Genomic DNA, 26,595 nt, shown 5'->3' on the forward strand with positions numbered 1-26,595 from the left:
ATATTGTAAGTTGCAACTGTTTGAATAAGAACACTGGTCTTAGTAGTTTATTCCAAATATATTGCTTCTCCCGTCTCCTAGTAGAGCCTTAGTGGTCAAAACCAGACTCGGTACCTTCTGGTTCAGTAATTTTTGGCTCCATCCACATCCAAATAAAAAATTCATTTCAGCGTAAGCTTGCTGAGGACAAACAGTATTTGGGGCATCTCGCGTGTTGCATTTAAATGGATAGCTAACCTCTGGGAAAGTGCCACCTCTTCCTCTTCTCCACGAACTTTGGATAAAGGTATACGCCCTTCGATCCTTAGATATATCGACGCTTTTATAGCAGTTGCGAGACACTTTTCCCTCAAGGCAATGCAAATATAATATTTCCCATAACCAACTTGTCTCCATGCTTCCGTTCACCTCGTTTCACAAAACACAGGGTCTGTGTATGGATCTAGTGGCTTCTTCAGTCACACAATCGATTTGTTCCTTTTTAAAGAAAGTACGTCCTAATCAGTAGCCGACCAATGGGAATTATTCCTTTGACATTATATTAAATGTACTGCATCATCATCATCAACGGCGCAACAACCGGTATCCGGTCTAGGCCTGCCTTAATAAAGAACTCCAGACATCCTGGTTTTGCGCCGAAGTCCATCAATTCGATATCCCTAAAAGCTGTCTGGCGTCCTGACCTACGCCATCGCTCCATCTCAGGCAGGGTCTGCCTCGTCTTCTTTTTCTAGATATTGCCCTTATAAACTTTCCGGGCTGGATCATCCTAATCGATACGGATTAAGTGACCCGCCCACAGTAACCTATTGAGCCGGATTTGATCCACAACCTGACGGTCATGGTATCGATCATAGATTTCGTCGTCATGTAGGCTACGGAAATGTACTGATTACTATCAACAAATCCATTCTTCTCTGATTGGCGAACGCTATTTGGTGATGTAAATCGTTTCCTTTGTCATAGCTCCAAGACCTCGATATGCTTCGCGACTACAACTGCCAGCATTTCATTTTTACAACCGGTTACGATCACGTTTAATAAAAGAAGCAAAAAGAACAACGAAGAACACCTCCTTCGCCATGTTATGTAAATATCATTGTGGTCCCAGCCCCGGGTAAAGAAAGTGGGTTTGAGTCAGTAGTATCATCCTCACTAAAAGACCCAATGATCAGGGAAAGTGAAAGAAAAAAAATAGGAGGTTCGAAGCGATGGGCCAACAACACATCATCCGTCAGAAAGCCAAATATCATGTACAGAAACGGAATGAACAGCCTCGGAGAGGATTGATACCACTAAATAAATATGATAGTGTCACAGACTTAAAGTAGGTCAGGCCAGCAAGTACTTGGCCAGGGCTTTAGGAGTCCAAGAAAGAGATTGGAATTGTTGCATGATCACCAACAAAAGGTCACACACAATCTCCAAAAGTGGAAAAGCTTTTAAGAGAACATGAATTTAGAGTCATCGGGGATAGGGACTTTAAAGCAAATGTTATCGACTTCAAACTTATTCGCGTTCGCTTTGCACCCCAGCAAAGTTTTTTTATATGTGGCATGCCCCAACTGCAGAAAAAAAAACAATTTTACGATAGCGTAGAAAGACTATGCGACTCATTGCTTCCGAATGAAGTCAAGATATTTCTCGGTCATTACAGTTCAAATGTTAGGAGCGGAGAGACACATCGAAGTACGTTCGGGAACACAGTCTCTATGATATCTCAACTGACAAGGGTCGCTCATAAACGCATTCACAAAAGGGCATGGGCGTCGCCTAACGGCATTACCTTTAACCGGATAGACTACGTGCTCATCACCAAAAGGCGGTCATTCATCATCCTCGACGTGAGATCATTTCGAGGAGCAAACTGTGACTCCAACGACTATATGGTAAAAACCGCCTATAGGTGCCGAGTTTCGAAGACCTGCAGAATAAAAACGAACCCACTTCGAAAATTTAAAATGGAAATGCTTAAAAATGATTTAATTATGGGAGAGGGGAATGAAGAGCGATTAGGTCCTATTTTTCAGAATCTTACGGGGAAGCACATGGATGGACCTAAAACGCGCTATGAAAACAACAGCATGTTAAGTAGTTGAGTGTTAATACCGGCCCCGGAAAAATGAGGGAAACACTTGACAACAAGAAAAAGGAGGTCCACAGACAACATATACAACAAAACACAAGGACGGAGAGAGAAAATTGCGAAAATCAGAGCCTTTTACTTGGTCCTGCCGATTTTAAAAGTTATTTGCATATACAGGGAAAAAAAGCCCTCATTATGCAAGACGACAATAAGATCTGTGTTTTGCTACGGATATGAAACATCGACTGTAAAACAAACTTCCGAAAAAACTGGTCAATACCTCCGAGAGGATGGTCTTAAGGAGAATAATAGGAGTTAAACGAGAATCATATACAACTATACCAAATATTTGACGACCACGAAGTCTTCAAATTAATAAAACTAAGAAAGTTGAATTGGCGTCGTTCAACGTATGAACTACACTCGGATATTTAAAAGGAAATTCGAAGGGAGAGCAGAAGGACGAAGACCGGTAGATTCTTTTAACAAAGACAGCGCATCACTGCTCTGATTTTGAAATTGGCGGAAGCAATCAATTGATTAAAATAGGCTGCAGGGCTTCGACAACAAATGTACTTCTTCGGCCTTTCATCTCCCTTGTATCGTAGCGATCTATCCGAGAGACAGAGCGAAGATAAACTGACTTAGTCTCTCTTTCCAAATCTAGAGCAAATTGGCGAAGGCCCATGACCCAGTGAGGTGTTTAAGGAAGGATGTCATGGTCCATTGAAGTCTTTCGCGTCCTTCGGACAAGGCACTATGAAGAATGTCAACAATAACAAGAAAAAATAATACGGTCACAAGATGCAACCCTCTGAGAATTTACCTCGGTGCATCACGTGGCGTTCTGCGCCATTATGATATATGTCGCTCTGATAATACCAATTAGTATCTCCGGAATATCCTTCCTGCGTATGTTGAGCTCTCCTGATACACTCCCTATTCTCGCTTCCGAAAGCCTTCTCCAAATCGATGAAGAGCAGGTGAAGTGAAGATCTGAACTCTGCGCACTGCTCCAAAATGATCCTTAGGATGTTTGTCGTTTTGTCGTCAATCCAGGGTGATTCGGAGTGGAAACCAACTTGCCCTCTGTCGGTCATGCTTTACAGATGTTTCTTGGTACGTTTCATGATTATTTTAGTTATTATGTTGGCGACGGCAAGGAGCTCAGAAACATGCATGCTCACAAGTGCTCGTCATTGTGGATGGAGAGTCGACAGTTAACTCACAAGACCATCGAACCGTTTGTGACCACATCCAAGTTCCTTCCTGTGACAATATCCAGTTGTGAAACCATTGCAATCTACGGGCTTCTCTGACCAGCGCAATAACTTCCACAATTCCGCAGTCAGCTAGTTTTTTACCTGCATAGAACCCGGGAAAAGAACAGAAGACCCAATGCTAATCGATATTGCTAATCGGGTATCTACCGTTCGATCGACAAGATAGCTCTCCCACCGTCAAGCGACAACTGGATCGCATAAGCCGGCGATATTGAACTTGAGGGTTCGCGAAACAAGCGACCATTTAATGGTAATCCCTTTCGAAACCGATATCAGCACATGTTTTGTAACGCAAATTTAGAAGATGACTCCTGAATCCACGGCTGAACGCAATGTGATCAATCTGATTGCTTGTCCGATGTCGGTCAGTTCAAGCCGAACTGACCTTATGGCAAGCTCTGTACTCGAACAACCAATGATGAGGCGGTAGAGTCTGTAGAAATCCATATACCTCCCACTAATCGTTACGGTCGCCAAGAAAGTGTTTTCCCATCACATGTCCAAGAAACATCTTGTCAGAGCATACCTTGGCATTCAGATCATCCACTACGACCACAGCGTCACCTTTAGGAAGTCTCAGAACTGCGTGTAAGAAAACATCCTTCTCACTATATTGGAAGTCACCGTTGGTGCATAGCACTGAACAGATGCGATGCCGCTCCTTAACCTGAACCGTGGTTTCTTGCAGCCAGAATCCTGACAGAAAATGGCTTCCAGGTTAAGGGAGCGCGGCTTGTTAAAGCTACCACTTGGCTTTTCAAAGTACAGAAGCACATTGTCGCATGAAGCAAAGGAGTACTCTCCAGAGTCCTACCATCCTACTTTAAGCCCAGAACGTCCAATAATATAGGAATTCTCGCTTGAGTTGGAACAAACGAGCTTTCTGAGGAACTTCGATACGGTCGTCGAGAAGTGTGCGCATATTCCAGAAACCAATCATAAATCGTTTTCGATAGCCAAGGGTTTAGATGGCTCAAGTGGTTAGAGCGTCGTAGCGGAAGGTCGTGGTTTAAATCTCACTGATGGCAGAGGGATTTTTATTGTAACTGGATGCCGGATACCAGTCGACTTAGCTATGAATGAATACTAGAGAGATGAAGAGATGGTGCAACTGATAACAAGTGTTCCCATCGATCGCCGCAGAGAAAAGATCTGATCTGTTGCTAGAGTGAAGCCTCTTTGGTATAGGCCGATGATGTTTTGGCTGTATTGGGCTAACCGGCCTATCAAGATAGCGGAGAATATCTTATAGATGGTAGTCAGCATTTGGCATTGATTCGCTGTTTCAAATCTTGAACATAAGTTGATGAATCGTTTGGTTACCAGTTCGGCTGTAATTCTATTGCCTCACTAGCTCCTCCGAACTTATGACTCTTAAGCTGATAAATTACACAGACCCTTTCTTCCATGCTTGCTTGTGGTAGCCTTTGGCCGTCATTTTCGCCGATATTCTGCTTGCTGAGCAGTTTATCAAAATACTCAACACCTGACTCCAACAGCTGATACGGTCGGAAATCTGATTTCCGTTCTTGTCACGACCAGAAAAGCATTGAGTCGCAAATGGTTTCATCTTACTGACTTGTTGGCATAAATTGCGCGTCGTGCTGGGGTTGGTTTTTGTACTTCTCGGGTTGAAAGAGCTATTGGCTTTCTGTGGTTTCCTTTTTTATATTTGTGAAGTCACTTCTGTTACTTAAAAACAAACAAACAGAAGTCAATAAGAAAAGTATATTGTATGTTTCTCTTCCTAACTATAATTCACACTTTTCAAAAACATTTTACAAGTCCGAATGAACACCAGTATCTAACAAGTCAGTCACCAACACCATTGCTTTTCGGGGAAACAGTCTACCATATTTCTCCAAATAGTAATAACGTCTAGGAACTGAAGCTTCTTCAATTCCACGTCTTTGGGCCTCAATAATAGATGCGGCTGCCTCCTCTGGCTTAACTAATTTCAATAAATGCTCGAACCTAGCATGTGGCCTTTTGCAAAGTCCAGTGTCTACCATGTATGGGTAGATAGTTGTGAACTTAACCTGAAAGAAAAAAAGAGAGAATAGAGAGAGAGAATAAAAAATTATTTACATGGAGACTTACATTAGGGTTCCTTGAGTCAGCTCTCAGTTCTTCCTGCAAAGCTTGCATATATCCTCTTACTGCGAATTTAGTGCCACAATAGGGTACCAAATTTTTAAGGCCGAATAGACCGGCGCAGGACGAAAGGGCAACAATATGACCACGATTCTTTTCAATCATGTCGGGCAGGAATGCTTGGATCATCTGTAAAATTGGAGATGTTTTAAAAGTGAGCTCCAGGGAATTTATTTAATTGGCTCTTACCCAGAAGTGGGCCAACACATTAATTTGGTACATTGTGGTGATTTCCTTCTCTGTGTGTTGTAGAAGAGGATGACATGGCATAATACCGGCGTTATTGACTAGAATAGAAACAATTCCAACTTCTTTCTTGACTTTTTCAGCCACGTCTAGGATCTCTTGTCGCTTTGTTACATCGCACCTGAAAGTTCAATATCTTAAGTTGAAGAATCGATCCAAACCAGGGACATAATCAACTATGCGAGATGAGAGGTTGACTCGGTACCTTACTCGGACATCCCCGGCGTTTCTAGGACAAATTTATGATAATGAACTCAGATTACTTACACATAATGATAAGCTTTTCCTCCTTGGGCCTTGATCTCATCGCATGTTTCAATGTTTCCTTTCTCATTGATGTCCCAGCATACAACAATTGCGCCACGACGAGCATATTGCAATGCTAGCTCCTTTCCAATTCCATGTGCTGCTCCAGTAATCTAGTAAGGAGGAAGCATATCAACCAGTCGTTCCCTTCACTGCGATAAAGTGCAAATACTCACAAGTACTATTTCACCGCGGACATCAACTTCCGGCGGCGGTGAAAATATGTGATATACCGATTCGATAGTATATAAAATCCATTTTATATTAACTACAATTATGTCCACGAGTAAAATTATTAAGTTATATAACCGCACGCCCATGCTGTTGACGTCATTTTCGAAGCCAGCTTGTGCCCTCCGTCTGTGAATCAATGTTTGGTATTAGTCATTTTTTAAGAAATTGCTGGTTTTAGCGGAGCGGGAGTGTATCTAGGAGGGATATTCTAACTAATTATTATCACCGAGATATAAATGCCAGCTCCTGCATCAGCATAAAACCTGGGAGGAATTTTAAATTCAAAAAAGGATTTCAAAAAAGTTTCTTTCTGTCATCCATGCTATTCCTTTTTTGTACCGCTGTTAATGTACTGCTCAGTTACACACCGATAGATCTGCAGTAATAATAAAATCAAAAAGTGAATCACCTCTCCCGTTAATTTCTGAGCTGCCCCAAGGCGTATGCCTTGCATTGGCGTCACAGCCTATTAATAGGTTCTCTACCCCCGGCTGCTCCTGTTTGACGACGACTAGGTCGCTGGAACTTAGGGTTGGACACAAGCGTGCAAACTCTTCTTTGCGAGGATATATGCTCTAGGTCTGTCCTGATCATATATCCTCCTGATTGGATGCAGGTGATCGTCCAGATCTGCAGAGCGGGACACTTTCATCCTTGCGTTCCTGACTCTGAACCGGACTTTATAATCGACGTTTTCCAGTGCTTCCAGGCACTCCCCGTTTATACGGAACAGAAAAGATTGGCTGTTTGTCTGCGGTTCCCCTGCCTTGATAACAACCCAGTCGTCCATTTGAATCCTGGGGTTTTGAGGACGCAGGCATTAGATGAGCTTGTCCTTATCTATGTGGATCTTCGGCAACCAGATGCGAGCGACCGGTCTCCTGGGAATCTCGTAGGGGATGGCTTTGAGGTTTACGTCTGCCCAAGTGTTAGTGATTTTAGAGGCGGACGAACCGAGAAAGTCCCTCAAGAATTGCTCCTCGAAAGCTATAACGTGCAACCCACCGATCATGAGAGGAATCAAAGCAGGGGTTGAATCTCGTGTGTTTGCCTTCGGTGTCCAGAAGTTGCTCAATGAGCTTTATGCTATCTTTGCAGGAGGGCGCGGAAGATTTCCATGGCCCTTGATATCTTTCTCCAAACACCTCAATTACACTGATGTCACCTGCTTGCTCTCTTTCAGAATCACGGATCTTAATCAGATGGGTTTTTGTCTTCAGAACAAAGGAAGGAGAGCTATAGTGAAGATATTATAAATAGCAATAAAATCAAGGTTCCCAATCTGATTCCGTCTTATCTGTATCAAAGAATAGATAATCGGAGGAGACGGACTGTTGGAAATTTTGGGTAGCGTTGTTTCGATGCCATGCGGAATATTAAAGCTAGATTCACCTTCCAACTTTATCCAAGGACTGGAAATGCAACTATCTCAGCACCAACATCAAGGTGAGGTTCTTTCGTGGCGCAGTTCTCCGTCTGCGTAAAAAATACGTAGACTGGAAATGAACAATTTGACCACACTTAACAAGCATTACAAGGATTTAGTGTGATATTACAATTTAAGATCAAGCTTTCCAGCGAAAAATTTATCACAAATGAGCGGTATCTACAAGGATCTCCTGTACATATCGTTCAGAAATGTACATCGATAAAAACAACATGTTAGTTACTAAGCGATTCACCAATCATATAAGGGAGCTGATGTGGCAACCAGAAAGGCTACAAAATCTATGGCAGCCAAACATCGATTTGCAGACATCATCGATTTGCAGATATTTAACCTTCCGTTGGTAGCTGGGGTGATGCGTCATCCCATGCGAGTAAAATGTGTGCTCTTGTGTCGGTACGTTTGAATTGAAACTCACGTCTTTTAGCAGATCAGCTGTAGTTCAAAGGGTAGTTTAAGTCCCAGGTCGAAACGTGGGTTGGTACCCACGATGAAGCATAAAACCTGGGAAACGCCTGCTGAACAAACACCAACAGCTCTACTGCCAAACCCTATCTCCACCGCGAGTTTCCAGCGCCTAAAAACGGGATAAAATCTACCAACTGGTCCTCCAGGTTGGGGGTTGTGTAGGGCTGACAACCCTACACGGAAAATCGACGTTACGAAACCACAAAAGGAGCCCCAAACAAGATGGATTCTACAACGACGAATCTGGCAACGAAAACGGATTAACGATTTGTGCATTTTCTCATAGAACGTGCGCTCCCCCAGACCGAATGCTGCTGAGCAGCTAGTCGATACCCTGCCCCAATATAAAGCTGATGTAACAGCGTTGCAAAAGATGGGATGGACAGGGACCGGTTTCCTGGAGAAACCAATAAACTATGTCCTTGGAGTAGGTTTCTTAGTCAGCCAAAAAATGAAACCTGCTGTTATCGGCTTTGAAAATATAAGCGAAAAGCTATGTATTCTGCATTTGCGAGGTAAGTTTAGAAATATAAGCCTTATAAACGTTCACGCCCCTACAGAGGAGACTGCAGAGTCGGAGAAAGATATCATCTACGGTTGAGTGGACCCTCGAGGCGTGTCCCAAGTATGATATCAAAATCATGCTTGGAGATTTCAATAGTCAAGTAGGCACGAAGCTCGTATTCAGGCGATACGTCAGTTCCCATAGCTTACATAGGGATATCAATGATAACGGACTGCGCATTATTCAGTTAGCAGTATCGCACGAAATGGTTGTTGAAAGTACCTAGTTTGCGCGGAAAGCAGTCCGCGAACATACGTGGCCCTCTCCAGGCGGGACCAATTTCAACCAAATTGACCACGTGCTGATTAAACGCCGCCACCTCTCAACCTTGATGAATGTGCGAATATATAGGGGGGCCAATATAGACTCGGATCACCCACATCTCGTTGGCATGGTTCTCCGAGCTCGAATTACGACACTACGCACAATCCCCTCTGAAAATCAGATGAGAGTGAATACTGAAGTCATCCACAACACAGCAATAACCGCAGTCAACAGAGATCCCGGAGATGAAGCATCCACAAATGATCTTCACAATCACCTGAAGAACGTTATCATAGCTACGGCCACAAAGATACTTAGCCCCAGCCGCAAAAAGAGTCGGAAAGGCTGGTTTGACGATGAATGTAAGCTAGCAACGGAACGGAAGAATGTCGCATACCGAGTAATGTTGCATTCTCAAAGGACGCGGGCACGCGCAGAGACTTATCACGCACTCCGTCGAGCGGAGAAGCGACTTCGCAGACGGAAAAAGAAAACCTGAAAGAATTAATAGGTCTGTGAACTCGAAAAGTACAGGGAGCAACCACACCAGGGTCGGAAGTTTTACCAACAAGTTAGCAGGATGAAGCCTTACACACCTCGATACTCATCCTGCCGAGAAGAAGAGGCAGATCTGATTTCCGACAGAAAAAGCATATTGAAGCGATGGGTTGAGTATTTTGCTGCCACCAACAAGTATAGAAGAAACAGTCCGTGCAATTGATCAGCTTAAAAATCATAAGTCGCCAGGAGCCGATAGAATTACAGCCGAATTGGTTAAATATGGAGGCGACTAATTACACTAAGTGGTTCATTAACAAGTGAGCCGTGATGCTGAAGTAAATGCGAGAGGTACGATCCTCTTTAAGTCCACCCAACTACTAGCCTATGTTGACGATATCGACATCATGGGAAGAACGACCCGAGACGTACAAACTGCCTTCATCCAGATCGAGCGGGCGGCTATTGGCGCGAGACCTTGGGCATCAATGTAGGCAAGACAAAATATATGGTGGCAACGTCGGCACCAATAACCAACCAACCAACAATATCAAACTGCACTGGTCAAACGGGAAAAGTAAAGATAGCAGACTACAACTTTAAGACCGTTGATAGCCTACAGCTATTTCAGCTTACAAAAACTGTTCCGCTCGAAACGTCTCACCATAGACTCAAAGCTCTTACAGTACAAGACAATGATCTTGCCAGTCCTCATGTATTCCTCGGAGACTTGGGTTCTTAGAAAGAAGAATTGCGAACTCTTAGCCGCCTTCGAGAGAAGAATGCTCCGAAGAATTTTTGGCCCACTACCTGAAGATGGACGATTCTGTAGCTTATATAACTACGAAATCTATGAGCGATACCTTGACCACTAGGTTGTGGATAAAATCCGGCTCAATAGGTTACGGTAGGCGGGTGACTTAATCCGAATGGAAGAGGATGATCCCACCCGGAAAGTCCATAAGGGGGATATCTATGGTAGAAAAAGAAGACGAGACAGACCCTGCCTAAGATGGAGCGATGGCGTAGGCCAGGACGCCAAACAGCTTTAAGGGATATCAAATTGGTGGACCTCGGCTTGAAACCGGGATGTCTGGAGTTCCTTATTAAGGCAGACCTAGACCGGATACCGGTTGTTGCGCTGTTGATGATGATGATGATTGACTTTTGGCAAGGTCTTGCTTTGCTTCCTTCTTCTCTCTTCTTCCATGTTAGTTTTATTTTTTGAGTATCCTTCCCATAACCATTTCGGTCCAAGCACCAGAGATGAGCAAAGACCAGCCCATGCACAGTCAGAAATAGGTATGCCCCTATCCGCTGTCTGGGGTCGTGCCTGATGGTAGATCTGGCAGCTCCTCACAGGCCAAAAATCATCCTAGTGAACTCGAAGAGCCCGAGGAGTGCATATTGCCGTTTTTGGAATGTCTTCGGGAGCTACAGGGATTTGGTGATATGCTTTGACTAAGTTCAAGGTGAAGAAAATACGTCAGTTTACGATAGAGCGCGCAGAGTCGTGGATAAGCGGAATGGTTTATCGGCCTGAAATCGTCTGGGCATTTAGACGTTTGTAATTGCTGCAGGATCTCCACTGGTCATTGGATTTAGGGATCATACGATGTGGTGAAGACCTACAATTGCCTGAAGGCCTGCAAATATCCTGCTTAAGAAGTTCGTCGAATTCTTTCCCCGCAACCGGTAGCCTCTGCGTTGATAATGGAGACACTTTAGAAAATATAGGAGAACCAGTAGGTTGAAATGTTGCTGAGCATTATTCTTAACTAGCTAAGATAGACTACGCTCAGTAGTGACGTTGCGGTATCTTTGAAGAAGTGCACGAACATGTGGGTCGGCAACGTCTTCAAAAACAATGGAAAGAGTGTTGGGCATACAGATTGATCGAATATACGCAAAAGAGTGAGATAATCTATCGAACAAGTTGAAATCAAATCAACGCTATTCAATGCAGTTGGAAAATTGAACATGGGGATGTGGGTGAATTTGTTCATAGCTAAATTTTTTCGTGAAGCTCTCTGTCCCAATGACATAGAGAAAGCTAAACGTTATCATATAATGTGCGGTAACAGGAAAAATAGGGTTTACTATGGATAGGAGACAGCAACAATTTCACTTAGTTCCACAAATTAACGATAATTGATCAGCTTTGAGCTTTGTTTATTTGTCGCTTGCAATGCCGGGATTTATTTTTTGACACTACCTTTATCAACGATTGAGGACGAATCACCTCTAAGATCTAACCAGGAATCAGTAAAGGATGAGAGAACATACATCCATTAATATAAAACGCATATTTAACAAATTCCAACTTTTGTAGTGTCTGCAGCTATTCTACATGTACAGTATTTCATTGGCCCTTTTCGGAGACAATCTTAAAAGGAAATGCATGTAATAATATGTAATATATATAAAATTCGAAAACTCATTTATATAGTTAAAAAATTTATCAGTTCGATCAAACGGGAAATTAAACTTATTCAGGTCACATATTATGGAATGCAGGCCTAACGTTTGTTTCTGGTTGAGGCGACTGAAAATGAATTTTTGCAGTCACGATTATCGAAACCGGTTGCTCGATAGACAGCAAAACAGCTGGACCGAGGGATCATTTTTGGTCTTCCGGGGAAGTTGAATTTTTGATAGCGGAGGGAATAAAAAGGTGAAGGAATGATCAAAGGAAAAGAAATTATAGACTGTAGGGGAAACTTTCGGAGTCGAGTTCGGTAGCAAACTCTACCAGAATGGATTGGGAATGACTTGAATGTTTTGCTGTATGTTGGATTTAAAATCATTAGTATGTTTGTTTGGATAAAATATAAAGTGTGGACTCTTGATGGTGCAAATCGTTAAATTTCCAGACTGCAGCACTCTAAGAAATAGATAAATATTATACTTTTCGGACTCGGGAAAGCATGTGTCTGTGTTTAATGCATTAATAGGTTTATGCGGGTAGGTGAATTAAGGACGAAAAGCAAACGATGAGGATTACGTTTCTTAGGAAACGCGCGTGAAAATTGATTGCGTGAGATTTAATTTTTGGTTGTGCGGTTCGCCCTTCCAATAGTTTTCCTAAGGAGATTTTTCACAATGCGGAGTGGTCTAAAACTGTGGGCTATTGATTAGAATTAGGAGAGAAGTGACACTTTTTGAATTCCGGTGATTATTCAACCGCTGTTAATGAGGAAACAACTGTAATCGCGATATTTTTTTTTTTTGCTTGTGAATGTGCTATTGCGGAAGCGTGGAGGGCTTCGTATTTTATCAAAGTAAACATAATTCACTCGAAACATATCATATCATACGTAGGTGAGGCAGCGTCTGATGAGTTGCCTCTGCCCTGGTACGAAACCGTAGCCGTCTTCGTCCTCTTGTACTTTTTGAATGTTGGGTGTTAAACTCAAAAAGAGAAGTCCGTGGACCATAAAGAGTGGGAGCAAGTTGCTCGAGGAGGATGTTCCCGAAGGACATAAGCGATGCATACTTAAGGAACAAATTTAAAATATTAACCGGAGGAAGTGCCACAACAATGCAAGCAAAAAAGTTACAATGGGTACAATCTTATTTGTCAACAATGAAGTATTATTAAGATCGTATTCGTCCTTGATTGAATCCGAGTTTTATGGCCCCATGCGTGCGGTCGAGCCGTTATTTTTTATTTTTGAATTTCGGGAAAGGACACGTGAATTTTGGTAGAATGGCACAAGAGTGATCGAAGTGCTCAAAGGACCACCTCACATTCCCTAGCTTGGCTAACATAGAAGCGTTCAAGCACGTGTCAACGGAGCACTTTGATGAAATTTCAGTATTTGCGGGCGGACCTTCACGATCAATTTCGCTATATTTTTAGGTTTTTAGAATAGCTCTCGCCTCTTGGTCGTCTCCGGCCACTCAGGATGGTCGTTTGACCACCGCCCATCGCAATTAGTCATTACACTTTGATATAAAGATCCGGAGTAACTGAAATAAGTGAATTTTAACTCCACAGCACCCCGATTCTTTATCAAGAATTCAAAATATGTAACCTAAATTTCAAAGATCTTTTAAGTAGTCACTTTTATCCATGTAGGGAGCACGTCAACCTTCCAGGGGCAATTTGAGGGATATGAGATCATCGAGACTAACGACTGAACATCCTCTGAATGCAATAGTGAACCTTATTACCCAGTTTTCATTTAGAAGCGAAGACAATGGTCAACAAGTGACTTTTTTCGAAGTTATGGTAGTTAGTCTACACTATGGGTTCTAATATAATGTTGATCCCAGGGAGTATAAATTACAAAGAACATTTCATTTAAAGAGAAAAAATTCTCTCAATTTCTTCAATCAGCCAATAAAGAATAATTAAAAAAAATTGTAGTTTATAGTCTAGAACTAGTATTAGCATCTCTGAAGATCAAGGTCCACATGGAAGCTGGCTTATTGTAGAGCTCGCCGTTTACGTACGCACAAACAATTTACAAAAAAAGTGTGATTATGTAAACAATTCGCGGGGGAAACCATTAATATCGTTCTAACTTTATATTGTAATTATATGGAATGACTTTGAGAAAATGTAAATTAATTTTGTAATTATTGTCTGCAGTTTCATATTCCATAGTAAATATCCAGATTATCACTATTATACATATCTCTGCGCATAAAGGGCGAGGGTGTTTGAACTTTTTAATTATGGAATTGCAAATTTCGTAAACATGTAAAACGAATCATTTTGTACTTGTACTTGCTAATTCCAATTAGTTGTAATTTGCTGTCCACATTGACACGCATTGAAACAATAAACCATAAAGTTTTTGGTAATTACGCCGTAATAGATTTTTTCTAGATTTATTTTATGCAGATTCATTTTTTCTTCATGACTCCTCATACTGATCTCACGATTACGTATGTAGTTACTAATGAATTCAAGGGGAAGTTTCTGCATAATATCTCCCATGCGAGTAACAACAATGTAAGTAAAGTGAATAAAGTTCAAGTGAAGCTAGTTACGAGTGTTCTTTGTAACGCAGTTTTCAGTTTTTAAAAATCATTTGTAAAGTGGACAACATATGCAAATTGGTACAAGCTGAAAACCAGAAGCTCGGCGCTTTAGGAACGAAAGATTTTGTGTGTTTCTTATATAAGAATATTTAGGTGACATTTGCCCCTTTTCTACCCACGTCGCAATGTACCATTTGTGCATATATTGTCAGATTATTCACTTTAGTGTGACACTGACTTTCAAAGACTTAGATTACACCAAATTTGCACAAAAACGACAGCTTTGCCCTATTATTTGTTCGTTAAAAATAGTGCGGTTTGCACCAAACTTGGTAGAATCTTGCTTTAGCGTACGTTACTGCACTGATTTCAGGGTGAGCTTAAGGAGGTACGCAGTCAATTTCGAAACAATATAGTAATAGTATGTTAGCGTTCTTTGAGCAGATATTGGAATAGAGGGTATTCCGGAGCTTGATACTATACAGTGGGAATAGCTTCTGAGAATGGATGCAGGGAAGAAATAATCAATTTTCAACACCCGTACTCCACCCTTTTTCATGACATGTCAGAACTAAGGTCAGCTTCAAAAAGTACTAATCGAAACTTTTCATTCGATACATCTGTCGCATGCAGGCCTCCCCCCAGCCCCCTCCGTAAACTCCACGTAGAACGATATTACTCATTACATAAAAGAGGATTCACAGTTCCCCACTTTTCACCAAACTTTGTGTAAGTAATAGCAACGTACGTAGTTCTGAAGTATTTTTCAACTGTTTGGTATTTTGCGATTTATCGACCAAATGTACGGGAAATAGCAGAATAGCAGGCCACAATCGGAATGCAATACGGATCATTTTGGCATCAATTGTATCTAGATATAGTTTAGAATATATGGGCAAAATGATTTTTTGATATTCGGAGTCATTCGGAAATTATAGTGTTAAATACGTGATAAGTCACATGCTAGATTTATGTCGATCGCCGTAATAAAGCTCGTATTTATCGGTCCGAATGACGTTCGAATGACTTCGCTAAAAGGACAAGAATTGAAGCCAAGGTCGTACATGTGTTTCTTCAAGAAACCTAAGGTTTATGGGCTAGGTATATCAGATTAATTGTCAGTTAAGGTTTTATGGCTAAAAATCGCATTCTACTTTTTAAATGCATTTTTCTCGAAACTGGATGTTGAAAATCGGCTGCCACCATAGCCCAAAATCTATCCAACCAAATTCTTTGAAATTTTCACGACTTATTTAGAACATATTTCTACGGTCCGCAAACTAGGATAATTGCGATTCATTCAGAAGTTTTTTGTTTTTATTCATTGAAGAAACCGTAAAAAAACGCCAAATTTAAAAAAAAAAAAGTTTAACAAGCCACCAAAAATTTAGCTTTTAATATTTTTTAATAATCCTAGTTTGTGGAGTGTAGTTAAGTCTGTACGTTAAAATGCCGTTTACTTATAAAAATAAAACTAGGTAGCTTTCTCCTACTACAATATATACTTAAGTACTGAGGAAGAGAGTAACTAGCTCTCGAAATACGTATTTACTAACTATTAAAATATATTGTAGTAGGAGAAAGTTACCTAGTTTTATTTTTATTTAGAAGAACTACAAACATCGGAACGATAATTATTTTGCCGTTTACTTTTTTCTAAGATGATCGCAGCGCCATCTAGCGTGGCAGCAGAAAAACACCTTTTTTGGAGATGGGTGCATAAATTGCTCTGTATTTCAAAAATGAACTATGTGATCGGGCTGCAAAAATTACCATGTACGCTCAAGATATTAATAAATCTATGGTTGGTGAAAAATTCGTATTTGTATCTTTCTACAGTTCTTCACAAGAAATTTCTAAAAAAAGCCAAAAAAAACGGCCTTCAAACGGGACGACCCCCTTAAGCTGCTATACCTAGTCCATTCTGCAGGAAACACATGTACAGCCTTGGCTTCAATTCTTGTGCTTTTAATGAAGTCATTCGAACGTCATTGTTTGGTACTGATGGAATTAGATATAATCGCCATCCATGATATTAGTTTTGTGTGAAATTTTCGGCACGAACAACATTTAGGGGGGGAGTGCTTTTCTTGTGATGGTGTTGATCCATTAATTCAAGTTGAAGTAGTTTTGAGATCGCCAATGTATTGTGACGTTGTGGGGAAGCACATGGTATTATTGTTTTATTATCTGGCCTTCTCAAAACCCTGACCGGAATTTTACTGAGTACCTTTGAGAATTTTGATTCTAAAACAGCTGAACTAATGGCTGCTCTCCAACAAATAGTTCACAACTCTGGTTGATGTAATAATGAACTTACTTGAATCTATTTCGCGAAGAAGCAGTAAGAAAGACTAAAGCCTATTCAACAAGATGTTACAAAAAATTACCCCTTTTAAGGTTATGCGTAAAACAAAACTTAATTAAAATCGATTCACTGTCTATCTGTCTGTCTATCTGGCTGAGTTTTAACTTTACCTACCGATTCATCCAATAAAGTGTAACCGTTGGATATTGCTGTTTTTGGGACTTTTAGGAATTATTATTACGCAGCTCATGATTCTTGGATGATGCAAAACCCTGAAAAACCAGCATAAATTTTCCTCAGCATAGCTCATCCGAAAACCATGACGCCTTCCAATATAATTTTGGTGATTCAAAGTGGGATACATCCAGTTGATCGCCATGTTATTACCGAAGCAGACTTCATATGGAATTATGTAACTGATCCAGGTGGTCGATCATCGATTGGCACTATGGATAATCAACCATTAAAGACACATGGTTATACTGTGCCAAGTGAGTTGCCCAATTGTTGCCGTCCTTAAGTCAAAGAAGGAGCAGCTTCAAATCATTCAGAAATTAGTGCCGTTGATCCAGAAGCTGGTCCGAGTCACGCTTTCTTCGCTCCTGAAGATTTTCGTGATTACCCAAAAGCAGGAGAATGGAAAACTGATCAAGAGTCAAGGAAAAACGGCAAGAGTATGACAGCTATGAACACTCTAGAAATGAAAGCCATTGCAGAAAAGAAGGAGCCAGTTCCACTTTCCAAGAAGAAGGCAGCCAAAAGGAAGTTATTTGGACCAAAGAAGAAGAAGAAATAAAAATGTAAACACGGACGACGATATGGACATGGATGAGAATTTGTTTGAGCCTGATCCCATCTTACATAGACTATATCCTGGGGGAACAAGAAAAAAATGAAAAGTTGAAAAAAATCTAAGGTGGGGTGGTATCGGCAAAGATACATTTTAACGACCGGAATTAAACATAAAAACATCTTCCAAAACCATTTCAATTTCTATATAAAATCGGTGTACGAAATAGGTAACATACCAGTGAGCAAGGTTTCTGTTGCAATAATGTAAGGACAATTCTGAAAAATACTCCCAATCTGCTGTGACCTGTGGAAATATAGTTAAGATCTGGAGGATTTTTTAAATAAATGTCTTATATGTCTGTCCTCATGATTGACAATTATCAACTTTAGGGTTCGGTATTCTTATAAATTTTCCTATCTCCTTGCTATTTTCTAGTAATCAGACAAAGTCCATTACGCTAGGTTTTCGCATACATATAATTTCCGGGGAACTGTTTTGGCAGTTTTATGAATGGCCAGTTCTGTCCCATATATCTTATCTATAGCATTTATATTTTAGAATTGGAATACGTGTCATAGCGAAATCAACAAAGCTTTGTTGGAAAAATAAATGGCTTTTGTCTTGAATGGACCCCCAGTACGTGTAATGTTTTGTTCAAAAGTATCATACATGCTGGGAAACTGATGGAAGTTATCATGCACTAAAACACAAACGTTGGGTCATTTGCAAATGAAATCATAAGAGCATGACTGTTTAAACGATTGTTTTATTGTCATTCCCTGGACTTCAGCTATTTATGCACGAATCTATTATTTTGAAAATTTCTGTTCCAACCGCAATGCATGCGTATATTTCTAATAACAACAGAATTTTGTATCTTCGTATTATTATGAGTTGTAGTGAATAAATTTTGTTATTTTCTGATGCTGTGAATATTCACTACCTCCTGATGTAAGCGCAATTCAAATAAAACGTGTGTTTTCCAAAAATAAATTTATACGTAAACTATGTATCTATAGATATGCAAAAGAATATCTGCGAATAGAATTGTTCGTGTGGAAAAGTTATGTTATAAATACTCACTGAAGGGAGAAAATAGATATGTTTCTACGAGTACTTCTTGTTTTATAATTTACCATATATAATATAAAACATATTTTTCCAGTTATCACAATCCCGGCAGATCCCGGGTTTTACGTAATCATGATCATTAACGGCGCAACAACCGGTATCCGGTCTAGACTTGCCTTAGTAAGGAACTCCAGATATCCCGGTTTTGCGCCGAGGTCCACCAATTCGATATCCTTAAAAGTTGTCTGGCGTCCTAACCTACGCCATCGCTCCATCTCAGGCAGTCTTCTTTTTCTACCGTAGATATTACCCTTATAGATTTTCGAGGCTGGATCATCCTCATCCATACGGATTAAGTGACCCGCCAATCGCAACCTGTTGAGCGGGATTTTATCCACAAACAGACGGTCGTGGTATCGCGAATAGATTTCGTCGTTATGTAGGCTAGGATTTTACCTAATACTAGCACTGAGTGTCAAGCATTTAGGCTCGGACGATCCTACCTACTTAAAAGATAAAGGGGCGCTGGTGGTGGTGGCCAGTGGTAGGTCAATGGGAAAAACTGTCGAGAACTCCCCGTAACAAGGAGCACGTATGCAGAATGGTATATTTCTGCATGATTTGAACCAGACTGTGTGACAGTCCCAGGACATCAAGGGAAGCCGTGAAGGATTTAAGTACAATACTTGTAGCTGACAATACTATAGGGACTCGACCACCCACTCGAGACGTCAAATTTCTTTGATTTCTCGAGCCAGAGGCTCATAGTTCACCTCTTCTCCACGTATTTTCGTTCAATGTTGCTATTATGGGGGATAACAGCATCAATAACATACGTGGATGCCCCCCTCCATATATTTATTATTAGAAAACCAAAAATCAAGTAAATTTTCCTTGAGTGTCTTTAGTCTTTTCTTTTGTTTTTTTTTAACTATATAAACAGGATGGGCAAAACAACATATTTTTAATATTAATTCAAACAAAGTAAAATAATAAAAGCAATTTAGTATTTATTTGATTGATTTAACGGAAATTGTCACTTGGGGCAGTTTCCGCATGTTAGAATTTTGAACAAATATGCTACTACTAACATAGAAAAAAGAAAATCAGAACAAAACGTTAAGTACACAATCTGCCTATTAGGACCTACTGTATATCTAAGTATAGTTTCGTGGTGTTTCTAACGATTAACTGATTTGAAAAAAATGCTAGTAATATTTATTAAACTTGCAAATGCCGATATTTCGGGAACTCCTAGTTCCCTCCTTCATCAGTGCTAACAACTCCTACAGATTTGTGTCTAAAGTACAAGTTCTTTTGTGGTGCAGCATAGGGTTCTCAGCTTATTTTTTTGCTTCAGTTTCTACTTCTCTCTAGCACAATAACAAATTTTCGTTTGTCAACGTGCACGCTATGCTGAACTTCATAAGATTCGTCAGATCACTGGAGCTCGAACGAGCCTTCCACTCATTAAGTTCATCCTATCATTAGACGATGATCGCTTCCGAGGCCAATGTCAGCACTTCTTTTGTTAACCATATTTAGAAGACAACTCCGAAATCCATAAAGCCGATCTAATTATGTGTTCCTAGCCGATCCTTCGAAGCCCTTGTGGCAGCCCCTCTCTCCGATGACAAAGTGGTTAAAATTGCAAAAGTCTACAAACTTTTCACCATCATTGTTACCCTCATGAAGATCATCTCTCCACATCACTTGACCGAACAATTCGTTGTCAGAGCAACCCTTGGCATTAAGGTTACCCACCGCAATCAAAATCACAACTTTAGGAAGTCTCTTCTGGACTGCATTCAAGTGCTCATAGAAAGCCTACTTCTACTCTGTAGTCTTTGTTCCTGCGTTATATCCACTTAACCCTAGAATATAAGACCTATAATGTTAGAACCCTTGCTTAAATTGGAAAAACTAGGCATTCTTACGGCCCCTGATATTGTTGTCGAGGAGCGTAAACGCATTCCAAAAAGCTAGCATGATAGCAGACGGTCTTTACCGGTACCTCCGACCTTATCCGAAGTATGGATAACGTTTCACTATCTAGAAAATTTCGAAATTTGCAGATTGGTAGTCCACAAATTGTATCCCTTTTAGTCGTCTTTTACGACAAGCAGGGAATATTTTGAGTGAACTCTTCATCCTCAACTCCCCCAGAGTTCCTACCTCTCTCACAATGAAACTATCAAACAATCGAAATTTGTTCCTATGCAAAATAAGATACTCCTTTCTGACAATAAAAAGCGGCCTTGAATCTTTTAGAACTCCACCACCAATTCACTGAAATAATATTCGAATAGAAAGTTCTATCATGGATATGATCACTATAAGCTCAGAAGCAGTATCTAGAACCAGCTCATAGCAGAATTTAAGAATTATCCTCATTGAATAAAATTCACGTTGACGATCTGTTCATACTTCTTTCTTTAATGTGATATTTTCTCCAACTGTGCATTAACTAGCTACCGCCAATCTTACCAGCATAAGGAAGTGTATGGTAATTGTTCCCAGGCCTTGACTCCCTCGCGGATATCATGCATTTAGTACTAGGAAACAAGGCTTCTTTCCAGGGCGGAATAATCAATTTGATCAAAATCCGATTCTTGGGCATTTGTATTTAATAGATAACCGTCATCAATAGGGTGATCCTAATAGTTAACCTTCAAAATCATCACCTAAACTATACTTTGACAGTTCTTATTAATGAAAGTCTAAACAATTTTAATCCCTCATTTAATCAAAAAACAATGGCAGGAAATCATCCACTGATCAGCAGAATTACTCGAACCGCTTATTTTTATAATATATACGCAGTAACTACCGCAACCCACTACGGTGAAAATCGCATTCTCTGCCACCTCGTCAGTCAAGCCAATGGAACAAATCTCAACAACAATGAAGGAGCAGCAACTGCGGCATACACCTCCGAGCGAGCTAGTAAATACCATCAAATTTCCTCCAATCTTGGTTCTCTAGCCCAGTGAAAAGTTCATGTTCACACAAAGTGCAAATTCCCTGTTTATAACCAACGTTTTTTTGACCATTTTACCATATCACACCTCTTGATACATAAAGAAGGCTAAGTTGTGACAAAGAACCTGCTTGTGGGAAACAAGGGAGGCTGTTCACCTACACTCTTCCTTCGAAACAAGTCACGTCACTCATTATTTACGGTCTGCATAACGTTAATCCCGCGAAGGAGATCCATATCTTGCATTTCCACATTTTAGACAAAACAGTGAAGGTGAACCTGGCACGGTTAATTCGTCGGGTGATATCAAGCTCGGTGACATCGTCGCCGAAAACAACGCTACCAAGACAAATTTACCAAGAGTGCCGATGTTCTAGTCGATTGTGCTGAAGGGAAAAGTGCGGCATCAAATTGGACTGAGAGCACTGGTTTTGTTGGTAGTTATCTTTTGTATGCGACTCTACCTACCTCTCTTTGCAAATATAAAGCTAGAGTCGAGTTAAAGACGGATGTCATAACCCATTCAAGTCTTCTACTTTACATAACAAAACACGATAACATAGAGAAAGTCACCGATTAAAAAAAGAAAAGTGTCGACAGAATGCTATGAACTTCCAATTCCCCTCATTCCCAAATTACCTCAATGCAACACGTGTCATTAACACGCTCTGACAATAGCTATTAGTTTCTCAAGAATACCCCTGCTGCATAGAACATTCCAGATAAACTCCCTGTTCACCCTGTCGAAAGCTATCTCGAAATTGATGAATACCAAATGAAACAGTCATTTGAACTCCGAACGCTGGTCACTGCAGGAGGATTCAGTTGTTGCACTCAAAACAGATACTCTTCGCCGGTGTTTTGACAATCCCCTCCGCCCTTCTTCCACTCACTGGCAAAATGTCATATTACCACGATTGCAGCTCTGCAGCTAGCGGCTTTAGGCGAGCAGTCGTGAGCAAGACTGCAAACGTTAAGGGTTCTCCTTTTAGCGCTTCTGAGCCAAAATCGAGAAGCCACGATCGACTGACTGTGTATTGTGTAATCGAGTTTTGGACGACGTCGATCACACTTTTTCCCCGGGAGAAAGTAGAAGCCATTTGTAATCAATTTGAGCATACACAAGGGAGCTAACTCCGGACAACACTGTGAGAGAGATGTCGTGGTACATTGACAGATTGGGCAGTGTTGCGCATTACGTTCGGGTTCTTCTTATTGCGAAGAAAATTGAGTTTGACTGACGGAGAAGCGAATGGCCAAGAGTTCCTTGAACTAACAATTCCCTTACTCCTTCCGTTGGTGAAAAACTTTCCCTCTGTAGGTCGGGTCCCGTAAATGAACCGTGATAAGCTTCGGAGGTGGAAAATCCCCCCACCCCCCGAACGCGATTCGTGAGCGGCCACTAAGTGATAATTTCGCTCGGGGCCAATGCCAGCATCTCGCTTGTTACGCACATCCAGAAAACAACTACTAAATCTACTGCTGATCGCGATATAGTCGCTGATCATGATGATTATATGTCGGCCAATTGAGACCCAACTGACCGGATGGCAGGCTCTGTCTCTGTCTTCTACATCGCAAGTCTCCGTTGAAACATAATACTGCACTATTGAGATGTTTCTCTTCCTAGGCCGGATTCTCGCAGCTAATATTCTGCCTGATATCCAGGACATGAGGGCTCGCCTAGCATCCCACTATCTTACTCTACTTGACACCAGAATGTTCAGCCTGTATCGCTGTAAATTCTCGCTCTAGTTGGAGCAAACGAGCATTCTGAGGAAGCTTAATACCATTGTCGAGAAGTACATTACAGAAGCCACTGATAAACCGTTGACGAAAGGAGAGAGTGAAACAGCTTATTTCAAATAAAACGATTATGAAATTTTGCAAAATACCACCTCCAATATCGCTAGGTGGGCAAAGCGTAGTATAGGTCCCAGGGCGAAACATGGATTGGTGCCCACGATGGAGCATAAAACCTCAGGAACGTCTTCTGAAACAACACCAACAACTCTACTACCAAACCATATCTCCACCTCCACGTGGTGATCGCTGGAAGTTCTTTCTTAATGAAAACTTGCAGACGAAGAAGGATGAAGGCGAATCTCCCGCGCCTAAAAACGGAACGAATTATAACAATTGGTCCTCCAAGTTGGGTTTTACAAACTGAATCAGTGGCAAACCTTTTGACAAAATGAGTCAAGAGGCAGTGGAGGCAGTGAATGGCGAATGGTCCCTTGAACTTCCTCCTCTAACATCCCGTAAACGAACTATGTTGAGTTTCGGAGTGGTAGCTCCCCAACTCCAGAAAACAACTTCTGGATCTACTGGTTATCGCGATGTGGTCAATATGATTACTGACAATTGACCTTATGGTAGGCTCTGTGTTTAAACGTTGGTGGCAACCAATAACGAGACGGCGGATTGTGGAGAAAACCGGAAACCTCTTATCTTATCGTTACAGTATCAAAGATCGTGTTTCCTCATTTTAGTCCGAGTAAGGTGCGCCTCTCAGGGACTGCGTTGAGTTGCTCATAGAAAATCTCCTTCTTATTTGCACTGGAGCTCTCCGTCGGTGAGTAACATTGCACTGTTGTTTCTCATCCTTGAACGGAATCTGATCTCACTTAACTCCAATCTCTATCGCTAAAATTGGATCGCTGTGGAGCCTCGACACCGTCGTCGAGAAGCGTTTGCACATTCCAAAATCCAGACTGAAATTGCTCATTTCAATTAAAACGAATAAGGGCATTCTAGTTTGCTTCGAATCAATTATGAATAAGCAGATTTTGTAGAAACTGCCAGTTGGTCGGGAATGCAACTGCGAATTACCATCTCCAATATCGCTATATTAAATGTCACGGCATGCACTGGCTAGGTAAATGCCGCAAGATTCATGGTGAAAGTCCAAATGCGTAAATTAGGTACTAAGCCGTTGCCCCAACAACTACTGCAAGTGTCCGAAATTCCTTAAAGTTATAAAGAGAAAGTATGTACAGAAACAGGCCACTCCATCTCAAGCCAACTAAATCTCGGTATTAAAAGGTTACGTGATAACAACACCATTATTTCTACGGGCGATGCACTATGCAGTGACCAACCAACCCCAGGAGCCAGACAAGCTTCCACAAACCACAACTTCAATGCCCTGAAGGACGTTGGGAGGACGGCGAATCTCGGCAATTCATGCAAATTTTCTGACATCTGACCAGGAGTGGTAGAAGTATTGAGTTGGATGTTAACTCTATAGTCAATCGGGCAATGGTTCTTTTGCCGAACACAATGATCAAATAATGATGAAACCAAGTTGCATTACCGTTACAGCTCCCTACACACAGACAGACAACATCCGAACCAAACACTCATAGCTCCCTACGGTACTGGAGACTCTGCAATACTAGTCATCAACAACTTCTTCTCTACGTAATTTTTCCTTGGTGGAAAGGCCCTAAATTGCATAAAGGCTACCCTCACCCTTGGCGTAATCCTGGAAGTTATCTAAGAAAAACGTACGACTCCGTATAGATGTACAAATTAGTTTTTTTTTGTTGAATAACATGCTCCTCTTCCACCTGAACTTCCGAAAGCTAGTCCTTAGCTGGGGGTGGGAATCCCAAGTAAAAATTCAGCAGTAGCTGTATACCCTTTGCGCCAGTCCAGTAAGAATTTCACAAGATTCCGAACAATTAGGTTGCCAAATATGTCCGGAAGTAAACTCCCATTTGAGTAAAAATCAAGGCTCACATTTTGGAGATAACAACAATATGTTACACTGTATGGTCCGGCATTATTAGACTTCAGGGTCGAGAGCTTGAGCAATTAGACTGTTTGCTCAATATAAGTTTAGATTAGGGTAAGGACAACCAGAATGGTAGCGAAGAGGAAGTGGAAGGAGAGAACAGCCCAGGCGGCAGAATACTGTGGGAATAAATGATTAGGTAACGTAAATTGTTCATCTCATATTGCCTAATTACGATATCAAAATGATCAGGGCTTATTAACCGGGGTAAACGATCCCCCCCCCCCCCAACCAAAATTTGTCCTTGACTAGTTTTCAAGTATACAATGTTTTGGAGTACACAATCCACCATATCAAATGCTATATATGTACATTTCATCGACATCCGTAAACTCAAACGTGTTCACTCATCTCTCATTAAATTTTTAATTGGTCTTCCCATTTCTGTGGGTATTAAAACAGGTGCTCGCTTTGATCTTCATTACTTCATCAAAATTTTGTAAAGTACTTTTTTCGTTGTATCTGGCGTCGGTGTAATCACATTCCCACCAAAAGTAAATTTGAATTTTATCGCCACCAATTTTCCAACTGTTTTATTTGAAATGCACTCAAAATATAAAACAATGGAGGAAAACAAATATTTTGAGATATTTCGGTACTATCGCATGAAGACATTATTTGCGATTGAGAGCAACCGGGGTCAAGTAACGATTGGCCTCTGGATTGATCACGCAACTAATTATAGACACTGAACGGGCAGATAACGCACCCAGGCAACAACTTATTTTTAAGTTTGGGATAAATTCAAACATTAATTGGAGTAAAACATGACCCAATTTGGGGCATTGGCTACGATATCTGAGGAAAACATAGAAAATATTAAACTTCTTACACTTGATTTTCCATTTTATTCCTTACAAGGGCGCGTCACTATCAAAATATTCTATTGCGTGTAAAAACACGATGGTCCATAAACAGCGGAACTCACTAAAAACGGCCTCACGAAAACGCGGAGGACTAGCTTCCAACGTGCACCCGCTAGCGTCAACTCGGTAAAATGTACTGAAATTTATTTTCAATTCTAGAATCTAACGAAATCCAGCAGCAGCAACAACAGCGCGAACCTACTTCACGGAACCCGACCCAATACTGATACTAATA

General features: G+C 41.0%; 1 protein-coding gene across 1 annotated transcript; it reads right to left on the bottom strand.

The window, feature by feature from the left end:
- Window positions 1-5,083: 5,083 nt before the first annotated feature.
- LOC119657573 (short-chain dehydrogenase/reductase family 16C member 6) lies at window positions 5,084-26,595 on the bottom strand. Its single transcript, XM_038064539.1, has 6 exons — window positions 26,327-26,595; window positions 6,252-6,435; window positions 6,037-6,188; window positions 5,713-5,890; window positions 5,470-5,652; window positions 5,084-5,408 (listed from the first exon to the last, which is right to left on the bottom strand). Exons 1-6 carry the CDS (start codon window positions 26,338-26,340, stop codon window positions 5,148-5,150), a joined length of 972 nt encoding a protein of 323 aa, XP_037920467.1. The 5' UTR covers window positions 26,341-26,595; the 3' UTR covers window positions 5,084-5,147.

This window comes from Hermetia illucens, chromosome 5 (assembly GCF_905115235.1).
Source record: "Hermetia illucens chromosome 5, iHerIll2.2.curated.20191125, whole genome shotgun sequence".
Classification (NCBI taxonomy): Eukaryota; Metazoa; Arthropoda; class Insecta; order Diptera; family Stratiomyidae; genus Hermetia; species Hermetia illucens.

Excerpts from the sequence above, each read along its gene's own strand:
- LOC119657573 (XM_038064539.1), bottom strand. Across the intron at positions 6,189-6,251 it reads TCCGCGGTGAAATAGTACTT|ATTACTGGAGCAGCACATGG; the intron begins GTGAGTATTTGC and ends CCTCCTTACTAG. Across the intron at positions 5,409-5,469 it reads CTGACTCAAGGAACCCTAAT|GTTAAGTTCACAACTATCTA; the intron begins GTAAGTCTCCAT and ends TTTTTCTTTCAG.